Below are 20,130 nucleotides of genomic sequence, written 5' to 3'. Positions count from 1 at the left end.
GATATCACTGCAACAATGATTAACAAATGCATGCAGGCTCAGACAGAACAATGCTCTGCATCAGCGTGCGTATGGCACAGAGTCCAAATAAGTGATGTCAGCCATACAGTTAATGAATAACCCGGATTAAGATATTTTGCTTTCCTTTTTCCTCCATTCAGCGACGTTTGTTCGCAGCTGCTCAGGTGCAGTCTGTCATTATAAAACAATCGCTGTCACTTTAAATAGAGACATGCTTCTCTTTGTTTGGCTGTCATGCACTGAAAAACATCGCTTTTGGATTTAAGACCCATACACAACAAGAATGATAACTATAACAATAACTATATTAGTGTCGACACACCAATGGGCGTAAACGTTCTGTTTATTGTAAGTAAACGCTGCAGTTTTGTCGTTTGACACTTTAAATGCTCGAACTCTTTAAAGGCTGTTGGATTCTGATTGGCTGTCAGTGTTTTTTATCGTTTATCATCTGGAAAGAAATCGCTCTGAAAGTGATTCCAACGATATTGTCGTTAATGTTATAGTTGTGTTGTGAATCTCCTTATTGTCATAGAGTTAGCGAGTGTTTACACGACACCGTTTTCAACTAAAAACGGAAAACTTTATATGTGTTTTGGGCGCTCATTTGCATGAAAATGGCGTTTTAGGGGCCTGAAAACGCTAACTTTTGAAAACGGTGTTATAAAGTGCAAGTTTTTGAAAACGATACCATTATCGCATCCGAGTGAACTACAAAAACGCGAACTTGAGAAACGGTGCCATCATGCATGTGTGTATTACATGTTCAGATTATAGGAATGTGTATGATTAGGCGTGTAGTGGTTCTTTACAAAGTGACGTCGCCAACTACTGGCCTGGGGTGCATACATGCAGCATTTTTTTTGTCATTTTTGTGGATCTGTGTGAACTGGGATCATTTTGACGATGTTGTCTGGACATGAAACCTTTCAAAAATGCAAAGAAAAAATGCTTCCATTTTTATTACAATCGTTGTTGTGTAAACGTACCCTTTGGACATTTTATTTGAACTTTATCTCCCCCTGAAACAATTTTTACTCAGAAATTGCTAGTACAGTAAATTTCAGAAATAATTACAACGCAAGTATTTTCTTGTCAAATGTACTTTAGTAATCTTTTGTTTTATTTACAACCAGTGTTATTTTAGTATAATTTAGATACTATTAGTTTTTTTTTTTTGCAGAAAAAAAAAGAAAATATATATATATATATATATATATATATATATATATATGTATGTATGTATGTATGTATATATGTATATATGTGCCTGCTGACATATACAGAAAAAAAACTACAGAAAAAAACAACAACAGAAAATTAACAAATTTTACAAACAATGTTTTCATTTGTATTTTTGCACACATTTGCAGTTTTAGTTTTTGCTTCTATTTTGTTTAGTAAAAATAAAAAATATGATTTAAAAAAACCTTAAAATTGTGCTTGCTCGCAAACCTTTATATATTTATTTCAGTATTTATCAGTTTCAGTTAACGTTTATTGCAAATGATGAAAATGGGATTTAATGGTTTTAGTTACAGTTTTAGTTAACGATAATAACCCTGTTTACAATTTCGAAGAAATATATATTTTTTACAGTGTTAGCTAAAAAAAACCCCTCTTTCAAATACATTTCTTTGGTGTCATTTCCTGACATGCATCTCGGAAGTAGTATCAAATCCCTGGAAATCAATAGAACAGATGTTTGGCGTGTTTCTCACTTTGGGATTCGAGGCGACAGCCTCTGCAACCTCTCTTATCCTCTCCTCATGCCCAGTCAACTTTTTCTCCTTTTCCGTTTTTACATTCAGTTGCCATGGCAACACTCCATCAGTCTCCACATCAGCACTTTGCACCACTGTTTATGCCGGTGTTTTCGAGGAAGTACAGTATCCATATAGATGCATGAATGCAACGCTGATGCAACCTAAATAAAACATTCCGCACCTCGTCATCTCAGAAAATGCATGACAGGTGTGAATACTAAATAATAGCGCATAATAATGCTGGTCTCGAGAGAACACACACCTTCTCTTGATGTCAAACTGCAGTGCACAGCCGACCCCCCCCCCCCCCCACCCCACAACTAGAGTTGTCAAGCAGAAGGAACGCCATTAGACACATGCAGCTTCAGCCTTGTTATGCTCTGACGTGCCTCCACTTCACCATCTCATCCTGCGGCCCACGGGGGGGGTTGTTGTCGTGTTATCGACCGACCGATAGCAGGAGAGGTTACAGAGGGGTTTCTTTTCTCCAAGGTGTGGCTGAACATCCTTCCTGTGGAGCGATTAGAGAGAGCGAAGGATGGTAAGGAGGTCTGAGTCTCTGGTGGCTTGTTGCAATCCTGTGCGTGTTTGCGGTCTGGTGAGATGCGGGTAATGGTTACTTATGGTGACTGAGAATGCGATCAAAACAAAGGCGTCCATGTTGGGATGCTGCTGGTCGCGTGAGGCTGGTCCTCTAGCAGCATCGCTCGTACCGCTCTGGGTTTGTTTATGTGGACGTGACGTGAAAACGAGCTGATTCATTATGAATCCGAGGGATGATTATTTGACTTGCAGTTGTTTGGAGAGCAACACTGGACGTGTGAAGTGAAATAGAGATTGCGTGTGAGCGTTTGTTTATGTTCTCAAACGTGCTGCTGGAATGCTTGTTTTTCTTTTATATTGCATAAGTGCTTTATGGATGTATATATGTGTGTGTTTGAGTGTGTGTGTGTGTGTGTGTGTGTGTGTTTCAATCTCTCCCTGCTGATTTCTGCATGGCGCTGCAGATATCTCAGCGTCGCAGCATCACCCTCCCTCAATGCAGCAGCAGAGGGAATGAGAGATATATGCAAAGAAAAAGCGTGAAAGTTTGAAGCAGCCAACAGTCAAGGTTGTTATTGTCAACAAAAACTATTGCAAAGGCAAAAAGGAGCAGTAAAGCAAATATTTTCGTTATGTCAAATAAAAACAAACACGTTTGCAAGCAAGCAAAATTTTCAGGGATTTCAAATTTTTTATCATTTTTTTTATTTTTGTTAAGCAAATAGAAGAAACTAAAACTATAAATGTGTGCAAAAATACAAATGAAAATTTTAAAATTAAAGTTTGTTCATTTTCTGTTGTTTTTTGTCTTTCGTTTTTTTTCGTTTTGTTGTTGAGTAAAATAAAAACAAACATTTGCAAGAAAGGTTTGTTTTAGTTTTTCCTTTTTCGTATTTCTATCATAGTGTTTTTTGTTTCATTTCAAGTAAAATAAAAACATTTGCAATTTAACGAAAACTAAAAAAGTGTGCTAAAATTGTTCTCTTTATTTTTCCTCATAGATTTTTATTTTATATTTGTTTGTTTGTAAAACAAAAACCTTTGAAATTGAAAAATAAACAAAATATAAATGTGCATTAAAATACAATCGAAAACGCAGGAAAACTGGATTAAAGTTTCCATGTTATTTTTTCTTCATAGTTTTTTACATTAAGTTTAAATAAAAACAAAGAAATAAAAATAAATAAATAAATGTGCACTATAGCACAAACAAAAACCCATTTATTTATTCATTTATTTGTTCATTAATTTATTTATTGTATTCAACTCAATATTATTAGAAATTAAGTGTCTGTCTGGTGATCTTGTAAAACAACCAGCAACAGTTCACATTTTAATAATTTAATAATTCGCTTAAAAATGAAAATCGTGCCATCATTTAGTCACCCATAATGTTGTTTCAAACCTGTATGACTTTCTTTTATGGAACATAAAATAAGATATTCTGAATAATGTATGTTTTTTTTTTTTGTTTTGTTAGTTTTTTTCATCCAGAACTCAATGCGCAACAAAGGTGTTTGGTTCCGAACATTCTTCAAAATACCTTCTTTCATGTTCCACAGAAAAAGAAAAGAAAAAGAAGGTTTAGAACAACATGAGAGTGAGTAAATGATGACAGAACTTTCATTTTTGGGTGAACTATCACTTTCTAAGTATTGTTCAAGGAAAATGAAACAATTGATTGTGTTAAGTTATAAGAAATAAAACCTAAAACTAATGCTGAAAAAAATACAGATATAGTAAAAACTGTTTTTGAACCATTAAAACTAATTTAAATTGAAAATACAAAATAAAACAAAATTAAAGCTAGGTACATGTCCAAATCTTTGCTTACAATCTGACACTTGGCAGTTAGAGAAGAGCTTATCTTGATCACCCGCTTAACCTTAACCACATTCTTGATCGTCTTCATTCGTCGTGCATCTCTCGCTCACTAACGTGCTCTGTTGTGGTCAGCGAGAATGCTTCTTTTGAGGAAACTCATTACATGAAAGTCGTCCACCGAAGGCATCAATTCTAAACCAACAGACTTTGTCACAGAGTGACATGTTTGTCCGGTTGGAGGAGAAAGTTTACCTCTTTCCACTTTCACTTTTGGTGTGGTTACCCTTCCATTAGTAAGAGAGAGGAGGAGGGAGCCAGCCAACGTCATGTTTTTTTAATGACTAGTGTGGCGGAGAGTAGACTTTGGAGGAATACAACTCGCATGAACAATTTTGTTTGAGAATATATGATATTATGTTGCACTTTGATCATCCACTATCATATTTATGTGTGTTTTCACTTTTTTTACAATGACAACCATAGTTCTGTCTGAATAAAATCATAATGCCAAACCTGTTTGTCTGTGGAACACAAAAGAAAAATTTGGTCCCCATTGAGTTTCATTGAACAGCTGAAACATTCTTCAGAAGAAAGAATGTGTTCCACAGAAGAAAGTCATAAAAAAATGATACGAGGTTGAATAAATGACAGAATTTTCATTTGTGAGTGAACATTTCATTCTAGTATCTATGGTAAACAAGGATTTTACTGCATTTATGTTTTTCTGCAAGAAAGTTATGCATATTTGATCCCTCTGCAGTGCAAACGAATATTTCCCTCATGCTCGATTGGCTCTTGGTTTAGTCTTTTGCTCTGCATAATGTAATGGAGTGAGCGGTGTGGAGATTGAAGCGTTCAGAAGGTCACTGCATACTCAAGCAGTTCCTGCTCTTTCAGGCCTGATCAAAACATCGCCCCACTCATCCAGCCATAAACAATCGCTCGCCCTCCTTCACACATGCCTTCCTCCAACACAGATGCACGGACACTGAATATATAAAACTGTGTTCAGTCTGCCAAGTGGAATATTTAGACTGAATGTGCATCTGCAATAATGAGATTATTGAAAAGACTATATATGATCCTTGCAGCCGAGGCTATAAATGGCACAGTTTTTCCAGTCTTGTTACATAATCTGTATTGCTTCAGTTTCCTAACGTCACATCCTGTCTGGCTGTAATATAAAACAGGGTCAGTATGAAATGGATCGCATATTTCTGATCAAGATTGGCTGAGCTATTCATAAAATACGTAACCATTAAATAAATGAGAGCCTAGACTGAAAAATGTTAGTGTAAAAACCATTTTCACACTGAAATTGCAAAGAATTACAAAGAAACAGCAAGTAACACATTTGAACACAATTTGAAACAAAAACTGACATAGTATTTTCTTGTAAAATGTAGTCTAAAAATCTTTAGTTTACAGTGTACATGTTTATTATGGCATCATGAGTTTGTTGGTTATTTACAGTGGTAATCCGATTTACACAAAATACAATATTTTGCCACATAATATATACAATAAAACTATGATATCTTGTCATTTTATTCATTATCACTTAATTGTTTTGCTAAAAATGTGATGAAAATGTTACATTTTAAATCTCCATTTAGTAATAGCTATTTTTATATAATACAGTAAATTCAACATTTAATATTGATAATCTCATGTGATTATTTTCTTATTTTATTCAGAACTGTATAGTCACAAACTAAAACATAAGATAACTGCAGAAGAATAATATGTAATAATAATTGCAAATTAATATGTAAATGTATCTAAAATTGTATAAAACAGTATTTAAAAAAACATTGTAAATAAAATCTATAATAATTTTACAGTCAACTTTATCTCAAACATTAAACTGAAGGATTTTATTTGGTTTTTATTGTATTATGCTTTTAAATTTAACTGTATTTTGTAATTTTTTTGTTTTTGTCATGAATACAGCCTTTGATGCTAATATGGCATTAAAGAGGGTAAATAAACAGTAGTTGTGCCGTAGTCTAATATTTCTTAAACATATTTATAAAATTGTGCTAGATTTGAATTCTCTTAGCAAATTATATCTTGAAAATTAAATAATTAAATCTTGAATATTTTTTTAACAGAATCAACCCGGAATCAGTTTTGGAGTTTTTAACTAAAGCAAACTTTAAAAATATTACATAGGTTTTTAAGTGACTGTTATTTATTATTTTAACTCGTTACTCATCATGAAAATAGCCACACACACACACACACACACACAAAAGGCTGACATGGCATTAAAACACAAACCAAGTGGTCAACTTTATCAAATTATTAGTTATTCTACTGTATTAATTATCATAGCAGATGTGTTTACAATACATTTTAAGTAAATCTATCTTCCTACATTAGCATTTGGAGGTCTATATTTGAAGTTGTCCATTTGTTTATTTGTTTGAACAGGTAAGAATAGCTGTCATGGTCACTGGCAATATATGAGAGGATTCACTTGATGAATTTATTGAAGGTTTTAGTGTGACAACAGATGCTGCTCAGGCTGCAGCTGCTTTCATACTCCCTAACGCAGGTGGTTCTTGTTTCATTAGTGTCTTTAAGGCCAGAAACACGTGCAAATGCAGATGTGAATGCTTGGCCAGTGAACTGCAAGCACTTTGTGCCATGTAAATACTTAACGTGTATTTTTGCATTACTGTGGGGGTAAAAAAAAAACGTAATACTCAAAGGAAGTTAGCTTTAAATGTTTGTGCCATGAATCTAGATGTGTTATTATTCAGATTGCTAGCTATAAACAGGTCATTTAATTAAATTAGTTTGCTAAGCAAGCTTCTCCTCCCACTGTTGCTCAGCAATGACAGTAGTTGGTCTTAAAGAGAAAAATTACTGTAGAAGGCATTTATATTAGTTTACAATAATGAATGTTATTAGCACTGAGAATGTAGTGCATACTTTATGAATTGAGGTCTGATAGACTTCAGAATATTACAGGGTCACCCGGTCAGTGACAAATATTACTGTCCTCAAGAAAGGCAAAGAAAAATCATTTAAAAGAGCAGAGGTTAAAGAACAGTACATGCTTTTGTAAACATGTTTGTTTCATATTGTTCAGAAAAGCTTTGGTAGCACCTTATAATACAGTCCCATTTGTTAATATTAGTTAACAAGAGCTAAGAATGAAACGTACTTCTTAAGCATTTATTAATCTTGGTTAATATTCATTTCAACATTTATTAATACATAATTAAAATCAAAATTTGCATCTTCATATTATTTAATGGACCTGAGCTAACATGAACTAACGTTAAGATTAATAAACACTGTAACAAATGTATTGACAAATGTTAACTAATAGATCATTATTGTAAAGTGTTACCAAAACTTAAATACCATTCACAAGAAAAGTTACAATTTAGTGACGCTAAAATGTCATGTGGTATAACCATAAAGTAAAATGTAACAACAAATTTTACTTGCATCATTATCAATCTATTATTTTTTAAAAGTGTAAAAATATCTTTCAAGGGGAAAAGTACTTAGAAATTACAAACATGTATTTTTAATTGATAAATATCATTACGTTTTTGGAGAGTCGCACAACATGACATTTTACAACCAACTAGCCTTGATTAATCATAAAAAAAGGTGAAATTATCTGATATTTAAGAAAATGATTACACTGACACAATTTCCTTTTTTTTTTTTTTGGTTGTACCACATGACATTGACTGGGCGAACAAAATATTTTCAAATATTAATTAGCGAAGTAATTTCATTAAAATGTAGTTGTATAGTCAAAATAGTCATTTACCCAAAAATGAATGATATCAGGTCTTCATAGCTAGAAGAATTTCCTTTCATGTAGTTCTGTAGAGTGTGTTTCGCGTCCAAAGATGTTTGTGATGTATTTTTTGTTTTTGATGTAATTTTTTTTTTTACATAAACTCTTCAGTCTTTGCTCTGACAATTACTATTTGCACATATGCCAAAAAAAATAAGCAAGAACAAACTTTTCTAAAACTTTTTTCCTTACAAGAAACAACGAATAAGGAACTACATGACGAAAAGAATAAACGAGATACGCCTTGCCCGTTTATGATTGTTGATGAAGTGCTGTCTAAAATAAAACAATAAAAAACTGTTGTCTTTTTTTTTTTCCCAGACACCATGTGCACCTTGATGTCTCTTTGTGACCTGCGTCAGTGATTTTTATCATCACTGATCCACCGCCTCTGCATTGGTTGTCGTTGTGCACAACCCTCGTCCAGAGAGGAGTTCTGAGTACCTCCATGGCGGGGGAGAAGGGTCGTCGCAGCACCATGGATATCAAGCGCCTAGCGGGCCTTCTGCAGCGCGGAGCCGGGCGATTGCTGGTCATCGACAGTCGGACTTTCTCAGAGTACAACGCCTTGCATGTGCATGGCGCTGTCAACGTCTGCTGCTCCAAACTGGTCAAGAGGAGGCTTCAGCAGGACAAGGTGTCAGTTACCGAGCTCCTCCAGCCCAACGGAAAGGTCAAGGTATCAAGTGTGTGTTTGAGAGAGTGTGTGGCTAGTTTACGTAATCGAGAAATTGGGGAACTATCGGTGGCATCAAAAAGGAGGTTGATGTCTGTACTCGAACAGCTGCGAGCCTTTGAAGGGTTCAATTAACAATGCAGATAGTTTCACAACCGTGTCGTTGCACAGTATTATAATGAACTAATGTTTACTTGTGAACACCCATTAAAGAGTCCCTGTTTTGGCACCAATGTGCAACATATGCAGTCAAATTCATGTGCACGTATAGTATTTGACACTTCCGCATCTAAAATGAGTTTGTAATTAGGTGTAGTAGTCAATCTAAAGTTGAAGAAAATGTTTGAGAAGGTCAGATTGGATCAAGGGTCTCTTGCTAGCAGCTAGCATTTCTAAATTTGGAGGACCACTATAGATTTATTGGTTATCAGAGGCTCTGAAATTGGAGACTTGAGTTTTCCATGACTTCTACATCGAATATGACATCATTTTTCCCACCCGCCTGGCATGCCAAGTCTTTATATTTTTAGGCACTCTGTGAAACTGACAGAACTCTTAGGGGGAAATCCAACCACCGACAGATGTCACGTAAAACTCCATGCCACAGCTGATGAGGTCAATGCCGAAAACTGATCCGTCCTTTATTGCGCACCTCGCTTTCTGAAAAAAAATTGCGCCACATGGGGAACGTAGTGTAAATTGTTTTGTTTTTTTTGTTTTATTTCTCAGTCACATCACTAATAAAAACTGAAAGCCTACAATACAAAGAAATGGTCTCAAACCCACCATTACACAGTGCCCTGTTTTTGAGGGCATAGATATGGGTTGCCTTTGTGATTGTTGGTTCCTCATATTCAGATTCACAAATGAGTGACCAACCTGTCATGCATGCAGTTCACCTTATGCTTTTCCGGTTCTGTAATTTTTTTTTAACTGCAGCTGTGAATTGGTGTCATTCCCCCTCATTTTCACCATTAAAATAGATTGGCTTGCAATTTGTAAGATGTTAACTGTTGTTGAGTTTGCAAGAAATGGACTTCCGAACCCATTTCAAACTTAGAACAAACATTAGCATCTATCTAATTTACATGATTCTCACATACATTACTCACATACATAACTATTCAGCACCTCTTGATATTTTGGGTACCTCTTTTAATACACTGTTTCAAATTTATCTGTATCTATTTTATTTTATTTATATATATATATATATATATATATATATATATATATATATAAACAGTAATATTGTGCTTGCCCTAAGCATGTCAGCCCTGGGTCTTTGTGTGGTATTTGTTTCCAAAAAAAAAAGGCACTTTGATTCGGATCTGCTGGCCAAAACCAGTTCCATCTGAACTTAACAGAGTGGCACTGTTTTCTTGGGTCACTCTTTCGCTGCATTCCCCATTTCTTTCCATAGCCGAGCCTAGAGGCTGTGTGGCTTTCATTATCTCCCTCAGTAAAGAGGATAACGCTCGTGATTAATGCAAGCCCTAGATAAAGCAGGAGCTATCTGGGTGTATGTGGGGGGAGGTGGGATGGGGCGAATTCTGGAAACTCTTTGTTATTGGATGAGCATGACATCATAATCTTTAGTGTGGCCATTGGCAGAGCGCTAGTAGAGCACGTGCAAATCGTCTACGCGACTAGCGCAGGATCCAGACAAAACCCTACCCCCTTCACCCCCCCCACTGCTTTGGACAGCTGCCATTGCCAGAAGTTGTGGCATCAATGTGTGAGCTGAAAGTAACGACATCACCGCAACCAAAGGCCACCAGTGTGGTCCATTGTGAGTGCGAATAAAGGAAGGAAGTGAAAGAGGGTATTAATGGATGAGCAGCACACATCCACACTGAGATAATGCCGAGGTCCCCCATGGCTCTGTGTTCGGCCCATTTCAGATTACATCAGCGGAAGGCACCATATGCACCGATTGCCTGGCCTGCATTGTAAATGGGTCAGTGTTAAGTGCAGTAGATAGAGTGCAATGGTACAGGAGCAGGACTTCCTCTGCAGCCATGAACAGTCTTGGCTTATGGTAATCTGTGCTGCTGAATGTTCCATTGAGCTGGTACTGACAGATGGCTATGCGGTCGCCCAGAGCGAAGACAGCCGAATAGGCAGATCTTAAGGATGTACGGATTGAACAAAGACAGGAAGCTTATTCTCCAGGCCTTTATCTTGTGCTCTTTGTAGAACATCACCTTTTTAAAATTTCGCATGTAGAGATGTATAGGGTTGTATATTTTCTCAAGAAAACATCAGTGGCGCTTGTACGTGCAAAACCCGCTGGCATAATAATAGGGTGATGCAAGGCGTTTCTATGTGGTTGCTAGTGTTGTCTGTGGGAGTTGCTAGCTTGTGGGTAGTGACTAAATCAAATGAGCCTATGCTTAAGTCTCTATTATATTTTAATGCCATATTTTTGGCATGGATTCCTTTTTCAATATTTTCATTTTTTTTTTTTTTAATATAAGAAATTTTCCAATATAATGACCCCAAAGTTGCCACATTGACATTGATAATAATAGATATTATTGATTTAACAATATTAATTATAAAAAAAAATTAATTATAAATATTTTTACTAACCATAAGTTGAGCATCAACACACTAAAAAGCTGCAAGTAGCTTCCTATACTGTAGCTTTCTACACGTTTTGATGTGAAAAATGACTCCTACGTTGTTGACTATGTCCTGATGTGCCTACTGAACGTGTGAAGGGACAGAGGACATACTTGTCAACAAGTTAAATTATAACAAATGAGGCAGACGAGAAGTGAATGGCTCTGGTCAAACGGTCTCAGGATATATGTGTCGACACAGGCCCGACAGTTGACACAAATAGAAATCGAACGTGCCATTTTTTAAATCCTGCTTATGTCACAGCATGTAAACGATCTGAACGTGTTTGGTGACCTTGGGACCATCCTTTGGCTCTTGGAAAATGCAGCTATTTGACACGCTCGTCTTTGCAGGTGACACCTAACTATTACTGAATCTCTCTATGGCTTGGTTTAGTAATAAGTGGGTACCTAATTACAACCCCATAGCATTTGCTGACAGGATTTTCGAGATGTCTCTGGCTATGTTCGGAATAGTGCATTACCATACTATTTTTAATATTTCTTCAGTATGCAATGTACTGTTATGCTATTCACATTGTGTTCATTTCTGTATGCATGGAACACATGAATAATCTACAACAGTATTACAGTGAAAAGTGAAAAGTTGTGTAAAAATAATAAATACATATGTACAGTACATTATATATTTATTGTCTGAAATAATTAACAAATATTATACATTATACAAGCCATCATATATTTCTTATCTGAAATACATATTTATTGTCTAAAATAATTAATAAATAAAATCATAGATTTTATACAAGCCATTATATATTTTAAATGTTCAGCACACTGCTGTGAATATCCCACAATGCAGTGCACTCAAGTTGACCTTCCATTTCCAGTGTAAAATGTGAGCTTTTTTAACACAAAATTAAATTTTAAAAAAGAAAGGAAGGGGAAATCATTTTTAATTTCAAAGAAAACTGTACGCCACAATTACTAATATGCCCATATTTTTGATGTGAACCAAGATTTATTGTTAAAAACCAGTTGACGGCGCAGTCGTATGTGTGAATGTGGCAGCATTCGTGTTCGCCCTATAGGTGACCCAGGCTTCAGCAGGCCTTCACGAGAGCTCATAATCCTCAGGTGATGATGTCACCGTCTAGATTTAGCCTTCATCCAATTAAGGTGGAACACCTTGTACAGAAGGGGCGGGGCCTGTGGGAGACGGACAGGGCCTAGTTTCTCACCATCCCCTGTCAATCAATAGCCTCAGTTTAATACCTTATCTAACAGCTAAGCTTCACTTGCGTAATTGCTCAAGGTGAAGAGGGCTAGGTGTAAACGTTCTCCAGGCCCTTTACATCCAGGACTGAGGTGCTATTATTTAACTTTCGCTGTCAGTGGAGTTGGGCTGGCTGGGAAACACGGTAATCTTCCACCGCGTCCGACCTTCGGCAGGTGACATCACCTTTTAGGCGCAATGCCAAGCTGGTGTAACACACACACAGACTTTCGGTTTCTCACACGTACATCTTCTCACTTTCTTTCTTACTTTTAGATTCACCCTGCATTTGCAAGGCTGTGCGGTGCTGTTTCTAAATTAAATGATCAATTTAATGTGTTGCGAAGTCAAAAGCTCAGCTTTACTTGGATGAAAGGAAATATGATAACGTCATACTGTAGTAGATAGAATTGACTAAAGTCCATTGATGTGGATTTGAAACCAGGTCAGTGATGTTTAGAATAAAGGCCAGGTTAAGTAAGATCTGACCTTTTATCTAAAGAGTACTATGTAATGGTTCGCAGATGCTTTTAGTAGCTAAAGGCCCGTTCACACCAAGGATGATAACTATAATGACAACTTTAACTATAACGTTTTAATAATCGTTCTAATTCTCTGCGAAAAGGGAAGTCCACACCCCACAACTGTAACGATAACAACACAAATCACTTCACATATTCACCCAAAAAAAAAAAAATTGTTTATTTACCCACTTTATTGAAAAAACGAATACTTCAAATCAATTTTGTGTAACTGATTCATTTTAAAGATCCAATTCAAAAATAATTATTCGTTCACAAATCTGACATTGTTATTAGTAATGTGCTGAAATTTCAGCAAAATATTCTTTCGAAAACAGAAAAACGTCTGCGTATACATATACACTGCGATGAATATCCCACAATGCAATGCACCCAAGCTGACCTTTCATTTCCAGTGTAATATAGTATATGCTTTAAAATCTTTTACTTAGTTTTTTTTTTTTTTTTCACGGAATTTTACACAAAATTACATTTAAGGGCATTTTCATTTTACCGGACATCAATAAGTGTACATTTTTAAAATAAATTTGCGAACAGTGGGGAAAAAAAAGCTGAAATAGAGTTTGGAGGTCTGAAGTCACTGTTCGAATCCATGATTTTTAATTAGTGCTCCTCCGATGATACATTTAGACTGTGTCAGTGTCAATTTTGTGCACATAATGTGGATAAACCATGACAGGTGAACATGTCAAATGCGTGGATGCAAGATGTAAAATTTGTTCTCCTGAAAAATTGTTAGGCAGCTTGTTGACAAAGACTTTTTCTACGTTTTTCAAGACTGATTTAATGTATCACCTGAGAATACAACACCCTGAGTAGCATGAAGCGTTCAATTACCCAAATTCAATTAGCAAAACTTTATTTTTGCTTTCAAATTTCTGATAAATAAAAACTTTCACTTTGGTTTTGGTGAAAAATCATTTTGGTGCATCACTAATCACTACTTTTCTCATAAACTCACTAATAAAAGCTTGAACGGATTATTTTCACGATTTTTACTAAATAGAAGCTTAAATTTCAGTTTTTACACAGTCCTATGGGCCGCATTGTGAAGCTTGAAAACTTAATTTCCTGTCTATTCCAATTGGATCTTCTTCAAAATTTCTTCTTTCATTTTCCGCAGAGGAAATAGTCATGCTTGGCTTATTTTATTGCTTTTTTTTTTACTAAAGTCATTGAGAATTGCAGTGTTGCAGTTGTTGCTACACTCCCATACATTTTTATTAATCACCAGTATTATGTGTTTTTGCTTCCTGCATGACTGTCCTCTTCTCATCCTTTTTTTTTCTGTCCCTCCATCTTTCCTCATCTTCATCCTCTGTCACTGGCCTGGTTCCTCCTCCCCTCCTCTCCTCTCTGTGTGTTTTCTCCAGTAGTGCTCCAGTATTGTAGTGAGTCATTCTGCAGCGGCTCTGGTTGATGGTCATGTGATTAAAAACTGCCTGACAACATTGAGACAGCGGGGCTCGCGTGCAGCGCGCGCACACACACACACACACACAGCCAGCTTCACGCTCCTGCTGCATGGCAAATGCACACACACACACACACACACACAGAATCAGGTCTTACGCACTGATGCACGCGCTAAAGCCTCGCAAACACCACTTTATGTGCAAAAGACGTGTTTCTGCAAAAGATTGGCATTTGAAGCAGGAATATACCTTTGCTCTTGGTTTTTGCATGTTTGTTTCACACTCTAAAGCTTGATGTACATGTAATGCATATTAAAAAGCTAATGCATTTCTTAAAATACACTATAAAAATCATTATTAGAACTGCGATCGACTGATATACCGGACAAATTGATTAATCGGTCAACAATCACTCATGCAGTTCCACAATCTATCTATCTATGAGTGTAATATTTTAATAAATTTGTTTATATAAGCATATTAATGTTCAATTCATATTTGTATATTATTAAAATATACAGTACATTGTCAATTCAACAATTCATTAACCTTATCAAGATAATAATCAGTAAATATGTATTATTGAAATGCTATATAAACATTTGAATATTCATCCTATATAATATAGTGTATTATAATAATATATTTTCACAATCCTTGGCATATTAACATATATAATAATAAAAAAATTATTTATATATATATATATATATATATATTATCAGATATACAAGTAATATTCATGATTGTTCATATAAACACACACATACACATTATTATTATTATTATTTTTATTTAATTTTTTATGTTTCCTACTGTTTATGTCACCATATATATATTATCAGATATACAAGTAATATTCATGATTGTTCATATAAACGCACACATACACATTATTATTATTATTATTATTATTATTTTTATTTAATTTTTTTTATGTTTCCTACTGTTTATGTCACCATAGCAGCTTGCTCTATTGTGAAATAATCAGATGTGTGTTTGCACTCAGCTTGCTGTGCCGTGTATCTTTGACATCCTGCTGATGGGTTCCTGTGTGTGTTTGTGCTCTGAAGGTGGACCTGGGCCGCAGGCAGGAGGTGGTGGTGTACGATCAGAGCACGAAAGATGCCAGTCAGCTTCCCAAAGACAGCTTCGTCCACATCCTCCTGAGCAAGCTGGACGGCTCCTTCCACAGGGTGTCTCTGCTGACAGGTACAGACAGACTCATGCTAGAAAACTCCGCAGACTTGAGCTCTGATCTGCTGGAGAGAGATGGGAACATGTTGATTCTGGTTTACACCAGCAGAGGGCGATTCTTACACCACCGTGTCCCAAACACACTACTGCTTTCTGCTGTCATTCCCTCACATTTGCTTTTACACATTTCTGTCTCTCTCTCTCTCTCTCTTCAATTTCCCTCATGGCTCTGTCTTGTCTGACTGTTTTCTTTTCCGTGTAAATGAATCAGAGGCCATGATGATTTGTGTTGTTTGCTGACAGACATTTTTGTTATGTCATCATTGGAAGAATGCACACACTCAACTGCTTCACTACTTGTTTTGCACCATGTAGTTGTCTGGTTAAAACGCTCCCCAAGGTTTGCAAATTGATTTTCTTTTGTGTCGCTCTTTGCTGTAGATGCCAACAAAATACACTGAAACTCAACTAAATGAGTTTCGATGGCTAGTTTTCATCCGCGGTCCCATTTTGGCCATTAAATTATTAGTAGTAATGATTATTGATAATATTAATAAAAAAAATACATTTTTTAATAAGTGGTTGAAGTTAGCTTTTAAATGTGACTTTGTGTGTGTGTGTGTGTGTGTGTGTGTGTGCTTTTATTATTTTTAAAAATGCTTTTCTATGTATATTGGGCATTAAATCATTAGTAGAAATGATTATTAATATTAATAAAAAAATATTTTTTTAAGAGGTGATTGAAGTTAGATTTTTTTTAAACCATTATTTGTGATGTAACATTAAAATTAATAATAATAAAAGAAAGAAGAAAAGTTTCATGTATGTCTTAATTATTTTTATAGTAAATTTTTTAATTAACTTTATAAATGTGATTTTCTTTTTTTAATTTTACGCTTTTATTAATGCATATTGGTCATTACATTCATAGTAATTATTATTAATAATATTAATAAAAATAAGTGTTATAGTTTTTTTAACTATTTTATGCGACTTTAATCAAAATATATAATAATTGCATGTACATGTAATTGTTATTTTTAATATATTGTGTGTATATATATATATATATATATATATATATATATATATATATATAACTAAAAATATGTAATATAATATTTAGACAAAATACTTAGTAAAGGATACTGCAGTAAATATTATAAATATTTTAAATTGTAAATATGATCTAATATGTTATTGTCTAATTAAAAAATATTTAAAACAATATATTGTGCCTATATTGTAACCAACATTAATATTCACATATATTCTTTCACTCTGTTTGTATATAAAATATAGTATTATTAAACTATAACAATGTAGCATTATAACGTAATATATTATTTCATAATTAAAAACACAATATATTGTAGTAACATTATTAAATAATATGTTGTAATAATATAACAAACATATTAATATTAACTTTATATGTACCGTATTGACCCGAATATAAGACAATGTTTTTCTTGGAAATACATCTGAAAAACGCGTTAAATCTTATATTCAGGGTCGAGACTTTGACATGTCAATAATACACCCACAACAATAGGTGGCGCCAAAAAAGCATAAAACGAGTGTGCCATGAAATATGTAATGTAATTTGTGTTGTAAAGATCGCGAATGAAAACAAATGAAAAAGAAAAGCTTACAGCAGCATGATCGTGACTGTCATGTTAGCCTGATGGGACCAAACTTCCTCTGTGAGTGATTTTAAAACATAAGACAGTACCCAGATTTGAAGACTACAATAAGATTTCACGTCTACTGATAATAACATTTTGGTAGGCTACTATGAGTTGGATAGCCTAATTGTTATATAATTCAGATGGGCTACCTGTTATTTCAATGGTATATCAAAATTTTCCAATGTCATTGTTGGTACATTTTACCAGTATTTACCATACTTTCAAAACAAAAATTATAATTGGAAAAATATGCAATATGAAAATTTAAGAATAAATGTGTTTTACAGAGAGAGAAAAAAAACAAGAAAAAAAAACAAGATTTGGTTTTCAAAAAGCCTTTTTCCAACAGGTACATCTGGAAAAAGGGGGGTCGTCTTATAATCAGGGTCGTCTTATATTCGGGACAATACGGTATTTAATATATTAGAATACTCAAAATTATAATAATCAAAATCCATCAGCCTTAGCAATTGAGATTATATCCACAGATCGCGATAAGGAGAGTGACGGCTTTTAATAATTAAGGGAGTTTGCAAATGTGATATTGATTTAATACAAAAGATCAATAAACAAGTACTGCATGATTTTGCTCTATATCATCAACGAAAATAGTTCCAAATAAAGTAACAGCTGAGCCGCTGCGCATCTCTAAAAGCAAACACAGCGGCGTTTCATTCATGAATGAAAATGCGTTTTTGAACGAATCTAGTGAGTCAGTGATTTATGATTACACATTCATAAAGACAGTCACTTGCTTCATTCCTGAATGAATCAGCCGTTCGAACGAATCAATTGAATAAATGATTCAGTGATAAAATCAGCGACTTGCCACCACCTGCTGGCGGTTTCAGTTTCATTTTTAGCGTATAATTTCAGTTATTTAAATCATTTAATGTTTCCGTATTCAAAATTTTATATTTAAAACATTAATCTCCACATGAATCTATGAATTTAATTGCACTCATGCCACCTCTGAGCCTCATTAAACGTCTGAAAATGTACCAACAAGCTACTTTTGTGTTCTTTGTGCCACCTCTGTAGTACAGTTTTTGTTTTTTTTTCCTGCACAACTTCTGAGGAAAAGCATTAAAGATGTAATGTTAACCATTTGTGCAGCTGCTATGCACTGGTCCAACAAGAATCTCCTGCTGTCAGTCAAGTGATGCCATGTTGCACAAAAGAGCTGCTGGTTGCCAAAGGCATGCACTTTAACCGGCAAATAGAGATCAAACCCTAAGAAAACACTGAGACATTTTTTACATCCCAAAAATACCAACTTTTTGTCAATCCCTATAATAATTACTTTCTGTTAAAAGCCATCGTCACAGCAAAGTTCAGCTCTTAAAGTGATGAGTTTGTAGAAATCCTCACAGTAGGCAGTTTTCAGCGTGAAGCTTATGTTTTTTTTGTTTTTTTCCCCCCTCTCACTTCTTACTAAGCTGCTTGATCCAAATATGTCAGCAGTGAAAAGAAGCTCAAATTTATTTCAGTCAGGATTTGGGGAAATTTCAGCACTTCTGCAAATCTTTGATTATGTGGCTGCTTGCGCTGAAGCGGCTGTCACCTTTAAAGCTTAAAATCTCCTTGAGTCTGATTTAGTGTTTTTCAGTAAGCTTAAATTAGAAATGTGTCACACGTGACATGGAAAGTTAACACGACCATCACTGAAGCCGAGACAGCACCTTTGATATAGAAAAAAACACTTTTGTCATCTAGACTAGTGAATATTAATATAAGACACATTAAAGTATGGAATGTAATTATTAGTGGTGTTTGCTAAGGTTTCACTGTTGCTCAACTGCTTCATGGATACTGCTGTTGGCTCCATGAAATATGAACTATTTTTTTTAATATTCATGCTTGTATTATCATTCTCAGACTCTGAAAATAGTTCTTTGTGTAAATGAGGCCAGGAAAGAAGACGTCATGATTTTATTAAGACCATATTAAGACAATATGGATGACAAATGGCTCTTGGCGGCCTTTGATAAACATTAAAGGACAGCTCTAGAGGAGATGATGTAATGTTTCTGGATGTATTCAGTCCAGTACTTGCAGGGATAAAAGCTTTTGCGTGTCTGCTGTCGCTCTCAAATAGAACTATAGTAATTTCACTACAAATGATCTCTTCTATACGGTGGCCGAGAGAACTCAACGCGCTGCAACTTTAGAAAATGCATGCAAATAGAAAAAGCACCAGCAAATCAAGAAAACATCTTCATCAGTTTGATAGCAGGTGCTGCAAATGCTCACAACGCAAACAAATAAAGAAACGCGCTGCAAATGGACACAATGTTTGGTTGTGTTGTGAGTATTTGCAGTGCATTTCTTTATTTGGTTGTGTTGTGAGCATTTGTAGCGCGTGTCTTGTCAAATTTATAAAGTTGTTTTCTTAATTTGCAGGTGTTTTTTTTATATTTGCCACCGTACTTCTAGTTATTTGAGTTGGAGTATTTTCATTAAATTAACTTCAGATGTGTGTATTTCATGTGAGCAAATGCATTTCTAAAATGTGGAGTATATATTATATAGAAACACATTCCATTAACTCTTTCCCCACCATTGACAGAATTTTTCCAGCTTATCACTGTTTTATGGTAGGAGGCGCTATTATGCCTCTTCTAAAAGAATACTGAATCTCTGGATCAAAACATGGCGAAGAAGAAGCAGAAACAAGAGATTGCGTATGTAAGCAGATGAATATGTAAAATAATGCATTATTAAATAATCATTACACGGCATATAAATCAAAACTGCCTAAT

General features: G+C 34.9%; 1 protein-coding gene across 3 annotated transcripts in view; it reads left to right on the top strand.

Annotated features, from left to right (window-relative positions):
* dusp8a (dual specificity phosphatase 8a) overlaps positions 1 to 20,130 on the top strand; it is a 43,996-nt gene that overhangs the window by 1,998 nt on the left and 21,868 nt on the right. The window contains exons 1-3 of one of the 3 annotated variants that reach the window (XM_058767015.1): positions 280 to 369; positions 8,305 to 8,662; positions 15,554 to 15,692. In XM_058767015.1, the coding sequence (XP_058622998.1) occupies positions 8,432 to 8,662; positions 15,554 to 15,692 (370 nt within the window). In that variant the 5' untranslated portion in view covers positions 280 to 369; positions 8,305 to 8,431. Of the gene's footprint in view, positions 1 to 279; positions 370 to 2,199; positions 2,329 to 8,304; positions 8,663 to 15,553; positions 15,693 to 20,130 lie in introns of those variants that run through there. The other 2 variants (XM_058767014.1, XM_058767013.1) reach the window with 2 other exon arrangements.

The sequence above is a fragment of the Onychostoma macrolepis genome, chromosome 25, assembly GCF_012432095.1.
Source record: "Onychostoma macrolepis isolate SWU-2019 chromosome 25, ASM1243209v1, whole genome shotgun sequence".
Taxonomy (NCBI): Eukaryota; Metazoa; Chordata; class Actinopteri; order Cypriniformes; family Cyprinidae; genus Onychostoma; species Onychostoma macrolepis.
Note: the sequence above shows the minus strand (reverse complement) of the source record. Positions and strands in the feature narration are given on the sequence as shown.